This window comes from Apodemus sylvaticus, chromosome 5 (genome assembly GCF_947179515.1).
Source record: "Apodemus sylvaticus chromosome 5, mApoSyl1.1, whole genome shotgun sequence".
NCBI lineage: Eukaryota > Metazoa > Chordata > Mammalia > Rodentia > Muridae > Apodemus > Apodemus sylvaticus.
Genome location: NC_067476.1, coordinates 70292831 through 70312934, shown reverse-complemented (window position 1 = coordinate 70312934; position 20104 = coordinate 70292831). Strand labels below are relative to the sequence as shown.

At 35.9% G+C, this 20104-nt stretch overlaps 2 protein-coding genes across 2 annotated transcripts; both read left to right on the top strand.

Moving 5' to 3' along the window:
- The first annotated feature begins 872 nt into the window (after window positions 1-872).
- Window positions 873-1787, top strand: LOC127684383 (olfactory receptor 4C15-like). Its single transcript, XM_052181319.1, has one exon. It carries the CDS (start codon window positions 873-875, stop codon window positions 1785-1787), a length of 915 nt encoding a protein of 304 aa, XP_052037279.1.
- An 11949-nt stretch (window positions 1788-13736) lies between these two features.
- On the top strand, window positions 13737-14675 carry LOC127684382 (olfactory receptor 4C15-like). The gene has a single exon (XM_052181318.1). The coding sequence runs from the start codon at window positions 13740-13742 to the stop codon at window positions 14673-14675; it is 936 nt and encodes a 311-aa protein (XP_052037278.1). The 5' UTR covers window positions 13737-13739.
- The last annotated feature ends 5429 nt before the right edge of the window (window positions 14676-20104 follow it).

The window sequence follows — 20104 nt, the reverse complement described above, 5'->3', positions numbered from 1 at the left end:
TGATTCCTTGAAGACATCAAGGATCTTGCAGTGGGTATTGCTGAAAATCACCAGTTAATAAATCCCTGTTCACTTGATTTTATAACTTATATTAAAACATTATGAAAATAAAATACTAACAATATCCTTAGTCACATAGTATTTACCAAGAGCTTGAGAGGTCAGCTATAACATTTTCTTTGCTTATTTCCTTGTCGCATGGTTTGACAGGGGCTTTTGTGGTGGTATTTTATTTTACTTTTTGTGTGTGTCTGTTTGATGGCAATAGAGTATTTTTCACATTGTTCTAGTAACAATTGGAAATGAAGTAGAAGTGAAGAATAATTTATTTGAGGTTAAAGTTTTCTTCCTAGAATAAAATAAAATTTAAGACTAGCCAAGGTTTTGGTGGGAACCAAAAGTGCATTTTGTGTCTCTTCTTCTAGTGCTCTGACAATTTACTGCAAGCTACACATACATAGCTCATCCATGAATAGACAGCCATAATTTATAAATTCTGCTATTTAGATTATAATTTCAATATTTTTTCTAATATTTCTCTTGAAGAAACCCCAACAGATTTTTTAAAAGTTATTAATTCAAAGAGAGAATATTTATTTCCACTCACACAACTAAATACTTTTGTATACAAAATTTGAATTGTGATTACTTTTAAATATTTAATAATCCATCTTTACCTTAATTCTTCAGGTTACACAGCTATAGCCTTCAAAGTCTTTTCATATTTTATTTTCAATTGCAATAGACTCAGTCAAAATAATTTTCTTAGATATGTTCAATCTTGTTGATGGTGATATCAAGAATTTATAAGAATTTTTCTCATCATTGAAAATTTTATTTTAAGAAAGTTTACTTTCACTGTCAAATGAATCATGCAAAACCAAAGCTTTGTCACTGAGTTCATACTCCTGGGGCTTTCACAGAACTTAAATGTGGAGAAAATGCTATTTGTTTTATTTTTGTTTATTTACATTGCAACTGTTGGGGGCAACATGATAATTGTGGCGACTATCATCTACAGTCCTGCACTGCTGGGCTCCCCCATGTACTTCTTCTTGATATTCCTGTCTTTATTGGATGCATTCACTTCTTCTACTGTCACACCCAAGATAATTATAGACTGCTTCTATGAAAAGAAGACTATCTCTTTTGAATGTTGTATGACACAACTATTTACAGTCCACTTCTTCACTGGGGCAGAAGTGATTGTCCTGGCATGCATGGCCTATGACCGCTATGTGGCCATTTGCAAACCCCTTCACTACTCTTCCATCATGACCCAGAGGCTCTGTGGGATTTTAGTTGCTGTATCCTGGGCAGGAGGCTTCTTGCATTCTATCATACAAATTATCTTCACTTTGCAGCTGCCTTTATGTGGACCCAATGTCATTGATCATTACATGTGTGACTTATTCCCATTGCTGAAGCTTGCCTGCACTGACACACACATTTTTGTCTTTTTGATATTTGCCAACAGTGGGGCTATATGCATTATAATCTTCTCCTTATTGCTTGTCTCCTATGGTGTCATCTTGTTTTCTTTGAGAGCTCACAGTTCTGAAGGTCGACGTAAAGCTCTCTCCACCTGTGGATCCCATATAACTGTTGTGCTTTTGTTTTTCGTCCCATGTATATTAATATATGCAAGACCCACGACTGCATTCTCCTTTGAAAAAAACATGCTTATATTTGTAAATGTCTTGACACCATTGCTAAATCCTATAGTTTACACTTTCAGGAATAAGGAAATGATAAATGCCATCAGGAAAATGTGGAAAAGATTATAAACAGAATCCATTATAAACATCACTTGTCATTAAAAAAGCATATGGCCAATGAACTGAGGCAGGAAATAGGAACTGGGACAGTGACAGGAAGAAAGAAGATTTTGGGAAGTAGTAAGACTGTCCACAGGAGATCCTAGAGAGAAGAGTTAGGAGACAGATTGAGAAGAGGATTTAAACAAGCAGGGGCATGGAAGAAGTAGGCCAGAACTGAAGGAGATGTAACTAGCCATCTGGTAGACATAAAATAATTAAATGGATTAAATAATTTTTATTTTAAATAAATAAAGGAATGAGCCTAGGCATTTAATAATATCTAACTAGACTCAGAGTTGTTATTGATGGGAACTAAGGGAACAGATGGAAATACAGATTTAAAAAGTATTTTTACAATAGATTGATAGTGGTTTCTGATCAATTTCTCAATATCCATTTCACTGGGGAAGAACACTTGCTATGCCAACATGACAATTTGAGACTTACTTTTCAGATACTTTAATGGCATAATTAAACAGAGAAGTATATTTTTCATCCAGTTTTGGTGCACAGGGGATTTTTGGATGAACATTTTATTTCACTGTGGATTTAGCTGATGAACAATGAGGTCATGGTTCAGTGGAGATCTATTCTAAGAAAATAAGGTAGAACATAATAGATGGTTATAGAGGTGTGACGTTTGGTTCTGCCTGAATATTTACAGGCACAAATATTATTTATCCTTCACATGTACTCACATGTGTTATAACAAGTACATATTCCAAAAGACACACCCCTACTTTATCTCCCACACCAATACAAACACAAAACACCTGTAAAACTTAATGACAAGAATAAAAAAATTTCAATATTTATGTTTCAATACAGAAGTATATGTTTCAATACAGAAGCCATCAATAGAGGGACTGTGTGAGGATTTGTTTCTTTCACACCTTCACTCTGAAAAGACTGCTCATCATAGTTACATGAAAATCAAACCCATTTTAATTTCATCCTCTCATTTATTAAGTATTTGAGAAGGTTTACTTATTTGACTGTGTGTTATTTATGCTGTTTAATTAAAACTGGCTGGCAAAATAAATGTGTATTTGAAATTGGTGGAAGAAAAATATTGAACTCATTCCATGAAAAAATAAAGTGACATCCTGAGACTCCACAACCTAGATCCAGAGATGTTAAAATAGAACCTGTTCTCTAGAACCTGAGCTCTAGGTGTTCTGTATCACCTTGACTTCTTCATTTTGTTGTTGTTGTTGTTGTTGAACAGCTTTTTAAATACAATATATTCTAATTGTTCCCATTTCCTTATCTTGTTTCAGGTCCCCACCAATTAAGTTCCATCCTTTCTCTACCCCCTTTTCTTTCCTCTCTGTCTCCATCTCTGTCTCTGTATATCTCTCTCTGTCTCTCTCCTCTTAGAAAACAAAGAGGCAAATAAAGATACAATAAAACAAAACCCAAGAATAAAACACTGGAAACACATACACACAGACACAAACACATTAAAACACAAAACTAGAAATCAAAACATGTACGCAAAAGACCAGTGAGTTAAAAAAAATGTTCAAACAAAGCTTTGTAAGACTAATATTCTCTGAAAAATATCATTTAGTTTATTTTGTTTTGCCCATTACAGCTGGGAATGTGATCTGCCCTTAAGTGTGGTTTGTATATCCATTGAGACTATACTGGAGTAAAATATATTTTTCTTTGAGAGCAGTAATTATTTGTAGATAGGTCTTGATTAGTGATAGATGCTCATGTCTGTTACACTTCCCCCTACTGAGACCCCATCTGGCAGACCCCACAGATATTGAAACAGTATCATTTTTACTTGATACTTGTGTCAGTTCCGTGGTGCCTGGAAGTCCATGTTTCCTTGGTGCTTCCATATGTACTTGTTCTTAAAGTCATTCTGCTTCTTCTTCTGCATAGCTCCATTAGCTCTGAACACATCCCATTTATGACTGAATGTTCAAATGTCTTCTGCTGCCTACATATTGCCTGGCTGTGGGTCTTTGTATTAGTTGCTATTACATGAAGGAGATGCTTTTCTGATAATAGCTAAGTGAACCACTTATGTACAGATGCAACAGAATTTTATTTCCAAGTTCTCCTCTGATAGAAATATTCCTTTCCTCTAGTTCCTGGCTTATAAAATCTCAGGGTCCCTGCTAACTGAGAAGTGTCAGGTATGGTTTCCATCTCCTGGAGAGGGCCATAAATCTAAGCAGTTAGTAGTTGGTTACTCCCAGAACTTCTGTGCTACTGTTAAACTAGTGAATCTTGTGTGTTACCGTTGTAGACTGCAGTATTATAGCAAAGCTAGTGCTTAACATTCTTTTCTGGTAGTGTATAGACCACCTTCCAATACCATCAACACTAGTCAGTAGGAGTAAAGGCCCTTTAGTAGCTATTAGCTCAATTTCTTTATGTTCAATGAGATATATAAGTACAGTCTTCAGAAATAGAGATTTATCATTATTTTGTATAAAGGAACCAATAGCTTGGCAATAACTGGTTTAGGGGGTTTTCATTGGCCCCTTTGTCTAACCACTTCATTAGATACAGCCCATTTCTGGCACTGGATATTTTACTTATGAGAGGAGTGCTTTTGTCTCCCCACTTATTTGATAGTTCTATTTATATTTTACCAAACATATTTAGAGAAACTTTTAGAGTAGTACGTTTTATATAATCCCCTCAAATGGCCTCCAGTATTTCTGTTCCCTTCCATATACCTTCCCTAACTCCCCTCTTCCCTTCCCCTGTCTATTTAATCCTCCCATCACTGGCCCTTCTGTATCTCCTTAGCTATGCATTTAATATACGCTGTAGTGTGCCCTTTTCTCACGTCTGTTCCCTTACTCTATAACTCTCTACATAAGTTCTATTTGTATGCAGATTGCAACATGATTATTGAGTGCCTTAAAGCTAATATCCACATAAAAGAGAATTCATGACATATCTGTCTTTTCTGAACTAGATTACTTCATTCAAGATGGTTTTTGACCAGTGTATCAATTATAGACTCATTGCAATGGACATAAAATATTTACAAAATTCTTAATATTTTCTCCAAACATAATCTTAAAATTTCTTATGAAAACATCAGATACTCTGATAGCAAGCAATGTCTGTTGTTATAAACATCACAGATTTCAAAGTGAACTACATAGACACACTAATACAAACTTTATGACATTGATATGAAAACAGACATGTAAATCACTAGGGTATATTTGAAGATATTACAGTCATGTATAGAAAATCAACTTAAAACTCTATATCTCATTATGTGCAAAACTTAAGTCCAAATAGATCAAAAATAGAAATATAAAACATGACACCTTGAAGCTGATAAAGAAGATATGCAATATTCTTGACCAATCTGTTAGCCTTTTCTATGACAAATGCTTGTTACTTTTTTATTTTATTAGATATTTAATTTATTTACATTTCAAAGGTTATCCCTATATCCCATCCCTCCTCCCCATGCTTCTATGATGATGTTACCCAACCCACCCACCCACTTCTGCCTCCCTGCCCTGGCATTCCTCTACACTGGGGCATCAAGCCTTCCCAGGACCAAGGGCCTCTCCTCCCATTGATGCCCAACAAGGCCATCCTCTGCTACATATAAGGCTGGAGCCATGAGTCTCTCCAGGTTAATGGTTTAGTCTCTGAGAGCTCTGGGGATGTGTTCGTTGATATTGTTATTCTTCTTAAGGGGTTGCGAACTCCTTCAGCTCCTTCAGTCTTTTCTCTAACACTTCCATTGGAGATCCTGTGCTCAGTTCAATGGTTGGTTGTGAGCATCCATCTCTGTATGTGGCATACTCTGGCAGAGCCTCTTATCAGTGAATACATGCTATGTGTGTTCTTCTGTGATTGGGTTGCCTCACTCAGGATGATTTTTCTAGTTCCACCTATTTGCATAAGAATTTCATGAAGTCGTTGTTTTTCATAGCTGAATAGTACTTCATTGCCTAAATGTATTACATTTTCTATATCTATTCCTCTATTGAAGGACATCTTGGTCCTTTCCAGATTCTGACTAATATACATAGGGCTACTATGAACATAATGGAGCATGTGCCCTTGTTATATGTTGGAGCATCTTTTGAATGTATGCGCAGGAGTAGTATAGCTGGGTCCTCAGGTAGTACTATGTCCAGTTTGCTGAGGAACCACCAGCCAGATTGATTTCCAGAGTGGTTGTACCAGCTTGCAGTCCCACCAACAATGGAGGCATGTTTCTCTTTCTCCATATCCTTCTAATATCTACTATCACCTAAGTTTTTGCTCTTAGTCATTCTGACTGACATGAGGTGGAGGGGTTGTTTGACTTATATTTTCTTCATGACTAAGGATGCTGAACAATTCTTTAGGAGCTTCTCAGCCATTCAATATTCCTCCACTGAGAATTCTTTGTTTAGCTCTGTACCCTATAACAGACATTATGAACTAAATGGATTTAACAGATATTTATATAATATATTTATTTCATCCTAAGACAAAATAATATACTTTTTTTTGAGCATCTTATGGTACCTTCTACAAAATTGATCATATAATTGATAACTAAACAATCCACAACAGACACAAGAACATTGAAATAATCCCATCATCCTATCAGATCTCCATGGACTAAGGTTGTTCTTCAATAACAACATAAACAACAGAAACCCACATACTCATTGAAGGTGAACAATGCTCTACTCAATGATAACTTGGTCAAGGAAGAAATAAAGAAAGAAATTATTTTTTTTAAAATTAATAAAAAAGAAGGCACAATATACCAAAAAGTATGGGACACAATGAAAGCAGTGCTAAGAGGAAAACTCACAGTGCTAAAGTGCCTCCAAAAAGAATCTTGAGAGAACATACAGTAGTTGCTTGACAGCACAACTGAAAGCTTAGAGCAAAATGAAGCAAACATATCCAAGAGGATGAAATAATCTCAGGGCTGAAATCAACCAAATAGAAACAAGATGTACTGTATAAAAATAAAAAAAAATCAACCAAATCAGGAGCTGGTTTTTTGAGAAAATCTTTGTTATTCTTAAAATGCTTTGCTTATTTACATTTCAAATGCTGTTCTCCTTCTGCTCTCCCCCGCATGAGCCCTCCACACTGACCCACTTCCACCTCTCCTTTGCCTCTAAGAGGGTGCTTTTCCCCCTCCACAGGACAAAGTACACCCCCTTCTATTGAGACCTGACAAGGCAGTCCCCTGTTAAATCTGTACCCGGACCTTCCACCAGCTCTTATGTACTCTTTGGTTGGTGGCTTTGTCCCTAGGAGCTCTGAGGGGGTCCAATCAGTTGATACTGTTTTTCTTCCTATAGGATTGCAATCCCCTTCAGCTCCTTGAATCTTTCCACTAACTATTCCATTGGGGTCACTGTTCTCAATTCAAACATTGGGTGTAAGCTGTAAGTATCTGCATCTGTCTTAGATGCTGACAAACCCTCTCAGAGGACAGCCATGCCAGGTTCCTGTCTGAAAACACATCTTGGCATCAGCAAGTGTGAAGGTTTTGTGTCTGCACCTGGAATGGATCCCAAGGTGGGGCAGTCTTTAGACTGCCTTTCCTTCAGTCTCTGCTCCATTCATTTTTTTGTCCCTGCATTTCCTTTATACAGGAACAATTCTGGGTTAAGAGATGGGTGGGCGGCCCCATTCCTCCACTCGGGGGCCATGCCTATCTACTGGAGGTGATCTCTTCAGGTTCAATCTCCCCTCTGTTGGGCATTTTGGATAATGTTATCCCCATTTGTTCTGGGATCCCTCCCACATCCCTAGGTATTTAGCGTTCCTACCACCACCCTGCTCCACACCCCAAACTCTATATATTTCTGTTCATTCTCCCTGCCTTCTGGGCTTCTCTTGTGCCTCCTCACATACCTGATCCTGCCTTGCCTTTTCTCCTCCTCCTCCCCTTTCCTACCCAAGTCCCTTCCTCTCTCTGCTCCTGTGATTATTTTGTTTCCTCTTTTAAGTGGGATTGAGTCATCCACACGTCAGCGTTCTTCTTGCTAAGCTTCATATGGTCTATGAATTTTAGCGTGGGCTTCCTATACTTTTTGGCTAGTATCTACTTTATCAGTCAACACATAACATATATTTCTGTTTGGGTCTGGATTACCACACTCAGGATGGTATTTTGTAGTTCCATCCATTTGCCTGCAATGTTTACGAAGTCCTCATTTTTAGTAGCTGGATTGTATTCCACTGTGGAAATAGACCATATTTGCTGTATCCATTCTGAGGGACTTCTTGGTTGTTTCCAGCTTCTGGCTATTACAAATAAGACTGCAATAAAAATAATGGAGCTCTTGTCCTTGTGTTACAGTGGATCATCTTTTGGTTTTATGCGAAGTGTTATCACTGGGTATTTAGGTAGAACTATTTCCCATTTTCTGAGGAACCACCAGATTAGCTTAAAGTGGTTGTATCAGCTTGAAATCGCACCAGTAATCACACCATATCCCCAACAGCATCTGCTGTCACCTGATTTTTTTTATCTTAGTCATTCTGATTGACTTTAAGTAGAATCTCGGGGTCATTTTAATTTATATTGCCCTGATAACATACTTGTTGAACATTTCATTAGGTACTTCTTGGCCATTCGAGATTCCTCAGTTGAGAAATTTCTGTTTAGCTCTGTACCCTATATTTAAGTGGGTTATTTGTTTTTCTGGAGTCTAGTTTCTTGAGTTCTTTATATATTTTTGATATTAGTCCTCTATCAGATGTAAGGCAAGTAAAGATTGTTTCCTAATCTATAGGTTGCTGTTTTGTTAACAAACAAAAAACAAAAAACAAACAAACAAACAAACAAAAACCAAAAACCAAAACAAAACCCTATTTGATATATGTGAGTACACTGTCACTCCCTTAAGACATACCAGAAGAGGACATTGGATGCCATTATAGGTGGTTGTTGGCGATTGAACTTAGGACCTCAAAGAGAGATCAGTCTTACTTGCTCAGCCATTACTCTAGCCCTGTGAACTGAGTCTTAAAGATGTAGAGTAACTTTCTTTTCAGATATTTGAAAACAGATGTGCTTGACTTATTTTGGTAGGTGATTTTTAGTCATATTCCCTCTGGTATATTCTTGTTCGTTTTTAAAAATTGTTTATAGCACTCAACAAGAGTACTCCATTGAGGGAAAATATAGTAAACAGCAGTTACTTCTGCTATAGATTTCCAGTTTCACAGTTCATGAAGGTAGTAGCTTCATCATGTCCAGAGAATATTTTAGAGTACCCTTCCCATTCCCTAATTATTACATAACCCCCTTCCATATTGTTCTCTGAGCATTAGTAATAGAGTGTGTGCCAGTGGGTACATAATTGTCCCATATAATACTGACTACATTGTCTCTCATTCTTTGCACTTTTAATCATTTTTATTTAAATGTAAGTATTTATTTTTCTTTTCTTTCCTTCCTCTAACACCTCATGTGCTCTCTCCCACCATTTCCACTCATGTTACTTGACTTTAATACCTCTGGCTTTTAATTGCAATATTTTCATGCAAGTATACTTTACTCTGTAACCTATTCCTTATTCCTGCAACTTACTCCTGGATGATGGAATAGTATGCTACTATATGTTGCCTGGTATGAATGGAATGACATTGTAGCCATTAACAAACAGTAGGTCTCAACATATGACAAACTTAAGTTTAGATTTTGTAACATACCATCAGTTATTTAACATGGTCTCATGAAGCTCTACTCTTCCTTGAAAAGCATTGCCAATTCAAGTAATATGCCAAATGGATAGTATTTTCTTCACCTATGAAGCCACAGATAAGTGGCCCATGGTTCTGGAAATAAGTCCCATCCATATATGTATAATGCAACCTGAATAAATTCAGTGGTCAGTAAAAAAAGACATGGTTATAGCAGGGGCATATTGATAATAAAAAGAGGATAGGATGGGTGGGAAGTGGAGAAAGAAGAGAAGCTGGTAGACAGTGTGATGAGAAGAGACTATGCAAATGTATGGGATTGTGAAAATAGGAGAACATAAAATACTAACAGTCTTTAAAGCAAAAATATATTTCAATTATTATGTACCTCACATATATTTCTATGAAAAATTTTTTCTTTCCTGAGCAGTTTTTAACAGTGTTTAACAATACAATGGACATTTTCCTTACTGATGAATTGAAATATTTCTCCTGATACAAGGCGTTTCCCTTAGGGTCTGCACAAAGACACAACATGCTGCCCATTAATGCACAGAGCCGTCTATTCTTCTTCAAATGAAGCATACAGAATTATTTTCAATAGAACCCTTCCCAAATTGTAAAACCACACAGCATAACTTTAGACAGATGTGAAAATATTATAACCTTTGAAAGTAGTTGAAAGTTGCACAAAATTATGTCACGGAATCTCCTGGGACCCAAAAATTTAAAAACCTTGGGGAAATAAGAATTAGTCTCACAGATTCCTGATGCCTCAGAGAAACCTTTTAAAATGCCAGATGCAATGAGGAAGGAAACAGTTGAATTCTCCATTTATGCTGTTCAGCAACTGTGATGAACACAACACTGAAGAAGCAGAGGTAGCATTCTCCACCAGAACTTCTCTCCTTCTGTCCCTTAGATTTATAACAAAGAGATGAAAACAACAAAGAATCTTAGTTAGGACTGAATGGAAAGGATAGGTGTCTTTGGATTTTTCACAGAAGTGACACTTGGTCAAGCAAGGTAAGGATATTACATATACTTAGGAAATGACCCAGGAACTCCAGTTTGTTTTGTACCCATCAGCAACATTTTATCCTTAAAGTTATTTCACAATGCATACCTGCTATGGAAAAGATCATAGGATCTTTTTTTAGGATAATATAATAGGTGTTATATACCATATTTTTAGATAATAATGTAAATAAATGAGTTTTTCCTAAATGAGAATATGGCTTTGAAACTAAAGAACAATGAGTTGGGAAAAATTCTGGTGCAATATATGTTTGTTAGTGGAAAAACTATAATATAAATAATTCACATTAACATGTCCAGTTACATTCATTTATTACTTGAACTCTTGATGATTAGATGAATTTTAAAATATCAAATTATTTTCAGAATTTGAGAGGGAATAAAATTTTGTGAGTATCATTTTAGTGTTTGATTTCCAGTATTTTAATTATAAAACAGCATATTTTCCACAAATATTAGGTCCCCTCCTAGAATATAACATCTTATTTATTTATATCAGTAAATGAATTGTTCACATTCCTCTCATATACTCATTTTCACTTAACAAAGTTGTAAAATGCCCTTTCTTTTATGCCATACTTAGGTTTTTATTTTAGTATCATGTGATAGTAATTTGTAATAGTATTAATTGTGGAGCTCTTATGATAGTTTTATATTTTTCTCATTTTTCAATATTACACATATTCCATTACATTCAATGTACAAGTTTCTCAATCATTTAATATTTAGAATAAATGTGTGGGCTGGAAGATTGTTTCAAGGATTAACACCTTCTTAAAGTTCTGAAATAATACCTAGTATGTGTTTTACATTTATTGCATTAATAAAATAACCTTATAGTCTTCATTTTAAAGAATTATTTTTAAAAAGACTTTTTCTTACCGATTCAATGTTTCATTTCATTTTTTTGGAATAGAGCACGTTTTAAAGAAACTTAACATCAATATTCACATTCTTTTTGACATACAATTTGCAGAATATATTAAAATATATGCATTCTGTTGTTTGTGAACACACATGCTTGTAATCCCAGAAGTTGGAAGTGGAGGCAACAAGACCAAGAATTCAAAGACATGGAGAGTTTGTGCCCACCCTAGGCTAACTATGACTTTTCCATTACCACTAGCATAAAGACTATTTACTGCTCTGGATAAAAAATCTTTCTCCTGTGGTGGGGCCCATGAGAATTCCTTTCCCACATTAGCATGTCTCCTTGTTCAGGCAGCCACTTTCTTAGATAACATAGGTGTAACTTTGTTGTTGAAATGTGTGGCAGCTGTTTCTGTTAGGATAGGGTTCCTCATAATTAGTGTCTCTGTATTTTGATCAGTTTTCTTTAATGGTCTCCATTTGCTACAAAGAATAACTTATTGTTCAAGGGGTGAGATCTAAACTTATCCATGGATTTAAGGACAAATTTTTGTATTCAGTTAGGGGTTGGGATGATCTAGTAAAAAGGTGGTAAAAGACTTTCCTCTGAGACCCATGGCTACACTAAACTAGCTGGATAATGATGGGCATAGTTTTCCTCCTGTCACATCTAACCCTTAAGTTCAATTCCAAAACTGCTGGTTACTGCTGAAATAGGAGTGCCTCTTTAATGCTTTAGATATATCTTGCCATATTGATAATTGAGATTCATAGGCATCATAGTGGAGTATGATTTGTTTGGCACTCACCTTGCAGACTGAAAAACAACTCCTGGTGGAATGAAAATCAGTACTCCTGAGAGGAGGCTCTCAGGTCATGTAAAACATATATCTTGCTATTATAGGGTATGAGGCTGGCTTGATGTCCATGTTGGTCTCTACACATTGTGCACGTATGTTACTCTAAAAAGATGCTGAAACATAGGGGTGAAAGCTTTAGGTAGGCACTGACTCAACTTCTCCAACTTAAATTAATTGTGTAGGCTTTAGAAATAAAATAGTCTGCATTCTAGTCTCATTATTGTCATTTAGACTACCCCAATCTTTCTTTTTGATACAATTACACTATTTTTATTCACAGATTTTTAAAATAATGTTTCCAACCACATGTCTTACTAAATACTTTCTTAACACATTAACATAGCATGGTAAACTAATTGCATCTCATGTCTGTAAAATTAATTAGATAAATAATTTCTCCATTTCAGTTGTGTGATATCACCAATTTTCATATGTGAGGTTTTGGTCCATCATCTTCTGAACCTTCGTCATTTACTATTTCCTTTGTCAAGATCTCTTATTCACATTGAGTCAAAGTAAGAAGATGCTTTTGTGTTAAATCAGAGAAGGAACTGGAGAGAACAACTCCTAGTGCTCCAAAAAGCAAGATAAACAATCTCAGTGTTCATCTATTTGATTCCATGGAAGACTCATGGTTCTTGGAACATCAGTCTCTTAAAATCCAACATTAATTATTCCTTGTTTCTTTGGTCTTGTACTTGGATTTGAGCATCAGACAAATTAAATAGTAAAAATGTCATATACTGTTGAACAGGAGCTTGAAAACACAAAAGGAGGTATTTTTTTATATTACTCTTAATTTTGGTGACAACAGGGTTACTCTAGGTTATGGTCACACTTTAAAGTGAAACATTAACTCTTTCAATATATGTATATATAGTCTCGTATATATATATATATCATGTATGATACTCGACTATAAAGATCCTACAAAATTTTATTTTGTGATAAATAATTTATTTGAGGTTTCAATATGTTTCTAACTTTTAAATAAATTTAAAATATTCTTGGAATTTTTATAAATTTATATAAATATATAAATATTATTAGTGCCCCTATTGTATATAGTGTTCCAACAAGACACTGGAGAAGAATCAACTTTGTCTGTTGTACACATCACGGTTATAGTTTTAAATTGTCCTTTAATTTTCATTTCAAGAAGCCAAAATGATTTATAAGAAGTGATGATACAAATTTACAGTATTTTATTCCATTCATACAAGTGGATGTGTTCATAATCAAAATTTAATACATAGTTTCTTAGAAATATACAGTAATTTAACATTCACTCAATTCATGTTCCTCAAGTATATTCTTCATTTTTTAATATTTCATTTTAAATTGCAATAGACTCCTTAATGCAAATATATCTACTTGTATAAGGATATATTATCTTGTTGATAGAAATATTATAAACATATAAGGAACCTTTTTTCATTAATGAAGTTTTATGTAAAAAAGTTTATTTGCCTTCTTGAGAATTATGCAAAACCAGAGTTCTGTTACTGAGTTTATAATCTTGGGTCTTTCTCAAAACCCAAAAGTTGAAAAAATATTGTTTGTTATATTTCTATTGGTCTATATAGCAACTGTAGGGGGTAACATGGTTATTGTGGTGACCATCATGTACAGCCCTGCACTGCTGGGTTCCACCATGTATTTCTTCTTGGCATTCCTGTCCTTCCTGGATGCATGTGTCTCTACTACTGTGACACCCAAAATGATTATAGACTTCTTACATGAGAAGAAGACCATCTCCTTTGGCTGCTGCATGACACAGCTGTTTTCAGTCCATTTCTTTTCAGGAGCAGAAATGATTGTCCTAGCAGCCATGGCTTATGACCGCTATGTGGCTATTTGCAAGCCCTTGCATTATACTTCCATCCTTACCCGGAGGCTCTGTAGTATCTTAGTAGCAATATCCTGGGCAGGTGGCTTCTTGCATGCGATCATACAAATTATATTCACATTGCAGTTACCTTTATGTGGCCCCAATGTCATTGATCATTATATGTGTGACTTGTTTCCGTTGCTGAAACTTGCCTGCACTGACACTCATATATTTGTTCTTTTGGTTTTTGCAAACAGTGGTGCTATCTGCATCATAATTTTCTCCTTGTTGCTTGTTTCCTATGGTGTCATTTTGTTCTCTCTGAGAGCCCAGAGTTCTGAAGGTCGATGGAAAGCTCTTTCAACCTGTGGAGCCCACATTACTGTTGTGGTTTTGTTCCTTGTTCCATGTATATTAATATATGCACGAGATACATCTCCATTTTCCTTTGAGAAAGACACACTTATATTTGTCAATGTCCTGACACCATTGCTCAATCCTATGGTTTACACTTTCAGGAATAAGGAAATGATAAATGCCATCAGAAAGATGTGGAAGAGGCTAATAGTGATTTTTGTTAGATATTAGTATTGCTTTTATACTGTTTGGGAAATTAATCAGTGGGTAAAGATACTTGCTATGTCAAAATGTATATATGAGTTTTATGTTTTATAACTCATGTCACAATATAAGCAGTAAAGCACAATTTGCCCTAGTACTAGTGCATAAGAGATTTGCAGATTCCAGGGTTTTACTTCATCATGGACATATTTGACAAACAGTGAGTTTAAATTTCAATGGAGTGTTGCTTAAAAAAAAATAACATAGAATGCGCACAATCAGTCCCTTCTTTTCCCTTTGTATGCATTTTCGCAGATACAAACACCATGTGTACTAACATGTAAAACAGAAACACACACACACACACACACACACACACACACACATGCACACCACACCAATCTAAGCACACAAAAATATACCTCTAAATCTAAAGAATAAGGAACCTAGTATTTCATTGGAAAAATAAAACAGTGATTTTATAATGATATAAGAAAATTTGATATAGAGCACCTTAATAGTGGGGTATTGGTTATGTTTCTGTATTCATATTTACACTCTGGTTTGACTACTCATCGTTGTTATATAAAATTAAATGCAATTCAATTTTATCTGATTTATTTTATTGTATATTTGAAATGTTTTAATTCTTTGAATTCCTTCTGATAACCCTATGTTTTGTTTAAAAATGTGGTTGACAAAATAAGTGTGTATTTGTATAAGAAAAGTACTAAAGTTATTCTAAGAGAAAACAAGTTTCTCTGTGATACATTGAGACCTTATAACCTATAGATGCAGAGGGAGAAACCGTGAACCTGAGTTTTAGTGTTCCTGCATCATCTGACTTCATTTTAAGGTGAACACATTCATATCTGCTAGAAAACATGAATTGCTTCCTCAATTTCATGACAGATAAAATACAGGAGACCAGCTGGAATTTCTCTTGGATAGTGTGACTATCCTACTCCAGTGAGCTTGGGAGTTGATTCCATACAGAAATGCCCATGTAATCTTCCTTTTACAATACCACAAAATAATGTTTGCAGACATTAGTTTCCCAGCTATAACAGAGCAAAGATAAGGAGATAATGAATACATCATACCCTTTACAAGAAAGATTACAAGCCAGAATAGGCAGATTTAAAATTAGTTTCCAAAATGTCAATTAATTTCAATGTATTATGTGATGGTATTATTCATAACTTGGTATGTACAAATAATAGTTACATATTTATATTTATCAATTTATCAATGTCATGGTTACATTTATGTTCATTATCAAGAGGAATATATGGAAAATTAACTTACTGTTAAACACCTTCTATTCAGAATCAAGAACGCTGGCCAGCAACTGAATTTTATGATAAAAAATTTTGCTGAATAACAAAAGTATTTGTTTTTCATTTGTGTTAATTGTCAAAGACAATATCCATGGAGCTAAAGAAGACACATGAGACTTTCCATTGGGGAAAAAGTACAGAAACCACAGAGGAAATAACAAAATCTGTAGATGTCACATTAAAAAGCAGAGACATAAACTTTTTCTTGCATTAGTTTGATAAAAAGTGAGCCTATAATTTAATTATTTATGTCTCTCCCTGTTTTTCTGCCTGTCTGTAGTTTTTGGTGACTGTTGTGTCTGCTGTCTGTTGTGTGTTTCTGATCTGTCTGTTCTTAGTTCTGTCTCATGTGTTCTACATATTTCATTTCCATATCTGAGCTAGACGCCTCTGTGTATGGTTCCTGAGACAAAGGTAATTGCTTTGTGTACACTCAAAAGCAAAGAATATGTGGTTTTGGAAAGAGAGTCTTTTTAAAATGTTAATTAATTAATTAATTAATTAATTAATTAATTAATGTACACTCCAGATATTATTCCCCTCACGGTCCACCCTCCAACTGTTTCACATTCCATAGCCCTCTGTCCATCCATGAGGCTGTCTATCCACGAGGATGTCCCCTCTCTCCCAGTCCCACCCCACCAGACCTTTAAACTTCCTGGGACCTCTAGTTTCTTGAGGGCTACATGTATCTTCTCTGACTGAGTCCAGACCCTGCAGTCCTCTGATGTGTATGCATTGGGCTCCCCATAACAGTTAGTGTATGAGGGTTGGTGATACAGTGTCTGAGAGATCTTGGGCATCCAGATTAACTAAGACTGCTGGTCTTCCTACAGGGTTGCTCTCCTCCTCAGCTTCTTCCAGCTTTTCCCTAATTCAACCACAGAGGTCAGGAGCTTCTATTTTATTGTTGCAAATGACTGCATTGGACTATTTCAGCTGCTTGTTAGGTCTTTCAGAGGGCAGCCACGATAGGTCCCTTTGTGTGAGTGCTCCATAGCCTCAGTAATAGTGTCAGGCCTTGGGATCTCCTCTTCAGCTGGATTCCACTTTAGGCTGGTCACTGGACCATTTATTCTTCAGGCCTCTCTTCATTTTCATTCCTGCAGTTCTTTCAGACAGGAACAATTATGGGTCAGAGTTTCTACAGTGGGATGACAACACCATCCTTAACTAGAAGACTTGTCTTTCTGCTGGAGGCAGGCTCTACAAGTTCCCTCTGCCCACTGTAGGGAATTTCATCTAAGGTCCCCCCCTTGGAGTCCTGAGAGTCTCTCATCTCCCAGGTCTCTGGTAGGGTCCCCCCAACCTCTTACTTCCTGAGGTTTCCATTCTTTCTGTTGGCCCTCAGGGATTTAAGTCTTTTTCTCTCACACAATATCAGATCATGTTCTCCTCTTTGCCAACACATACCCCCTCAAAGTCCACTATCCCTCCCAGTTTCTTCTCTCCCTCCCCTATTGTGATTGCTTTCTTCTCCTTCCCAAGTGGGCTTGAGGAGTCCTCATTTGGGCCCTTCAGCTTGTTGATCATTTTGATTTCTTTGTTCTCTGTATTTTTTTTTTTTTGGCTAAGAGCCACTTACTAGTGAGTACATACCATGAATGACATTTTGGGTCTGAGTTATATCACTCAGGATGATATTTTCTAGTTCCACCTATTTGCCTACAAAAATCAAGATGTCTTTGTTCTTAATATCTGTGTAGTACTCCATTGTGTAAATGAACCACATTTTTATAACAAACTTTAATAGATTTTACACTAAAAAATTAAGTTATGTGGTCCATATGATCCAGAAGATTGTTCAAAAATGCATACTTATGTTATCATACTAAAAATATGACTTTATAACATTTATGGGAATTGATTTGAATAAGCCTCTTTTCAACATGTTTGATACTTTCAGAAAATATATATCATATCACAGACATTGTATTTTTATTTTCAGATGATACTATTTGATACATGCACAACAAAAAAACAAAAACAAAATTAACCAGAATTTTCTGCGCCGGTTAAAAACTCTCATCAACGTAGCAGGGTATAACACAGACACACAAAAACATCAGTAACTGAACCCAGACAGACAGGATAGGCAGCACCAGATACACAGAGATATCCTGAGTTTAACATTACTTGGGACACAGACTACCAGGCTTCTGCCTGTGCCCAAGACCTGGGCAGATCTGTGGGTCATCTGTGTGCTGGCCCTGTCATGGGCCATTTGCCCTGCAAAGTACTCAGCACTTGCAGGGGCTCCCTGCTGTCATCTTCACTCCCAGACAGACAGGACAGACAGCACCAGGTACACAGAGACAAACCAGAGTATAACATTGTTTGAGGGCAAGGCACACTAGGGTTCCAACTGCACCCAAGAGTAGGGCAGCCCATCAGCAATCTGTGCCAGGGGAAACCTAGCCATCCGGAGGAGCAGAAATAGCCTTAGAGGCTTACAGGAGGTTCAAGCACCAGACAGTGACAACAGGACCAACTAACATCAGAGATAACAAGATGGCAAAAAGCAAACTTAGGAATGCTACTAACAGAAATCGAGGCAATATGGCAGCATCCAAACCCAATTCTCTGACAAGAGCAAGTCCTGGATACGCCAACACACCAGAAAAACAAGATTTGGATTTAAAATCACTGGTCATGGTGCTGTTAGAGGAACACAATAAGGCCATAAATAAATCTCTTAAAGAAATTCAGGAGAAAATGAATCAAAAGGTAGAAGCCCTTACAAGGGAAACACAAAAATCATTTAAAGAAATTCAGGAGAATATAGCTAAACAGATAGAAGCCAATAAAGAGAAAATGTAAAAATCACTTAAAGAAATACAAGAGAATTTGGGTCAACAGACAGAAGTCATAAAAGAGGAAACACAAAAATCTCTTAAAGAATTACTGCAATGCAGGATCTAAAAACAGAAGTAGAAACAACTAAGAAATCACAAAGGGAGACAATTTTGGAGATAGAAAACCTTGAGAAGAAATCAAGCGTCATAGATGCAAATATCAACAACAAAATACAAGAGATAGAAGAAAGAATCTCAGATGCCAAAGATACCATAGAAAGCTTTGACTCAACAGTCAAAGAAAATGAAAAATGCAAAATGAAAAATGCAAAAAAAAAAATCTAGTAACCCAAAACATCCAGGAAATTCAGGACACAATGAGAAGACAAAACCTAAGGATTATAGGTATAGATAAGAGTGAAGATTTACAACTTAAAGGGCCAGTAAACATCTTCAATAAAATTATGGAAGAAAACTTCCCTAAGCTAAAGAGAGGGATGCCCTGAATATACAAGAAGCCTACAGAATTCCAAACAGACTGGACCAGAACAGAACTACCTCCCGTCACATAATAATCAAAACCCCAAAATGTACTAAACAAACAATATTAAAGGCAGCAAGAGAAAAAGGCTAAGCAACATATAAAAGAAGACCTATCAGAATTATACTAGACTTCTCACCAGAGACAATGAAAGCTAGAAGATCCTGGGCAGATCTCACACAGACTCTAAGAGAGCACAAATGTCAGTCAAGACTATTATGCCCAGCAAAATTCTCAATCACCATAGATGGAAAAACCAAGATATTGCATGATAAAACCAAATATACACAATATCTTCCCACAAACCCAGTCTGACAAAGGATAATAGGTGGAAAACACAAATACAAGGAGGGAAACTACACCCTAGAAAAAGCAAGATAGTAACCTTTTTTCATCATACCCAAAAGAAGATAACTGCTCAAAAATAAAAATAAAATAAAAAACAATAGGAAGTATTAGTCACTATTCATTAATATCTCTTAACATCAAAGGACTCAATTCCCCAATAAAAACTAACAGACTGGATGTATAAACAGAACCCTACATTTTGCTGCATACAGGAAACATACCTCAGTGCCAAAGACAAACACTACCTCAGAGTAAAAGGCTGGAAAACAATTTTACAAGCAAATGTTCTCAGGAACCAAGGCAGAGTAGGCATTCTAATATCAGATAATATTGACTTTCAAACAAAAGTCATCAAAATGGACACAGAAGGACACTTCTTACTGCTCAAAGGAAAAATCCACCAAGAAGAACTCTCAATCTAAACAGGTATGC

What these genes read in the sequence shown, in the direction of transcription:
- LOC127684383 (XM_052181319.1), top strand. Translation starts at nt 873, where the DNA reads ATGCAAAACCAAAGCTTTGTCACTGAGTTCATACTCCTGGGGCTTTCA.
- LOC127684382 (XM_052181318.1), top strand. Translation starts at nt 13,740, where the DNA reads ATGCAAAACCAGAGTTCTGTTACTGAGTTTATAATCTTGGGTCTTTCT.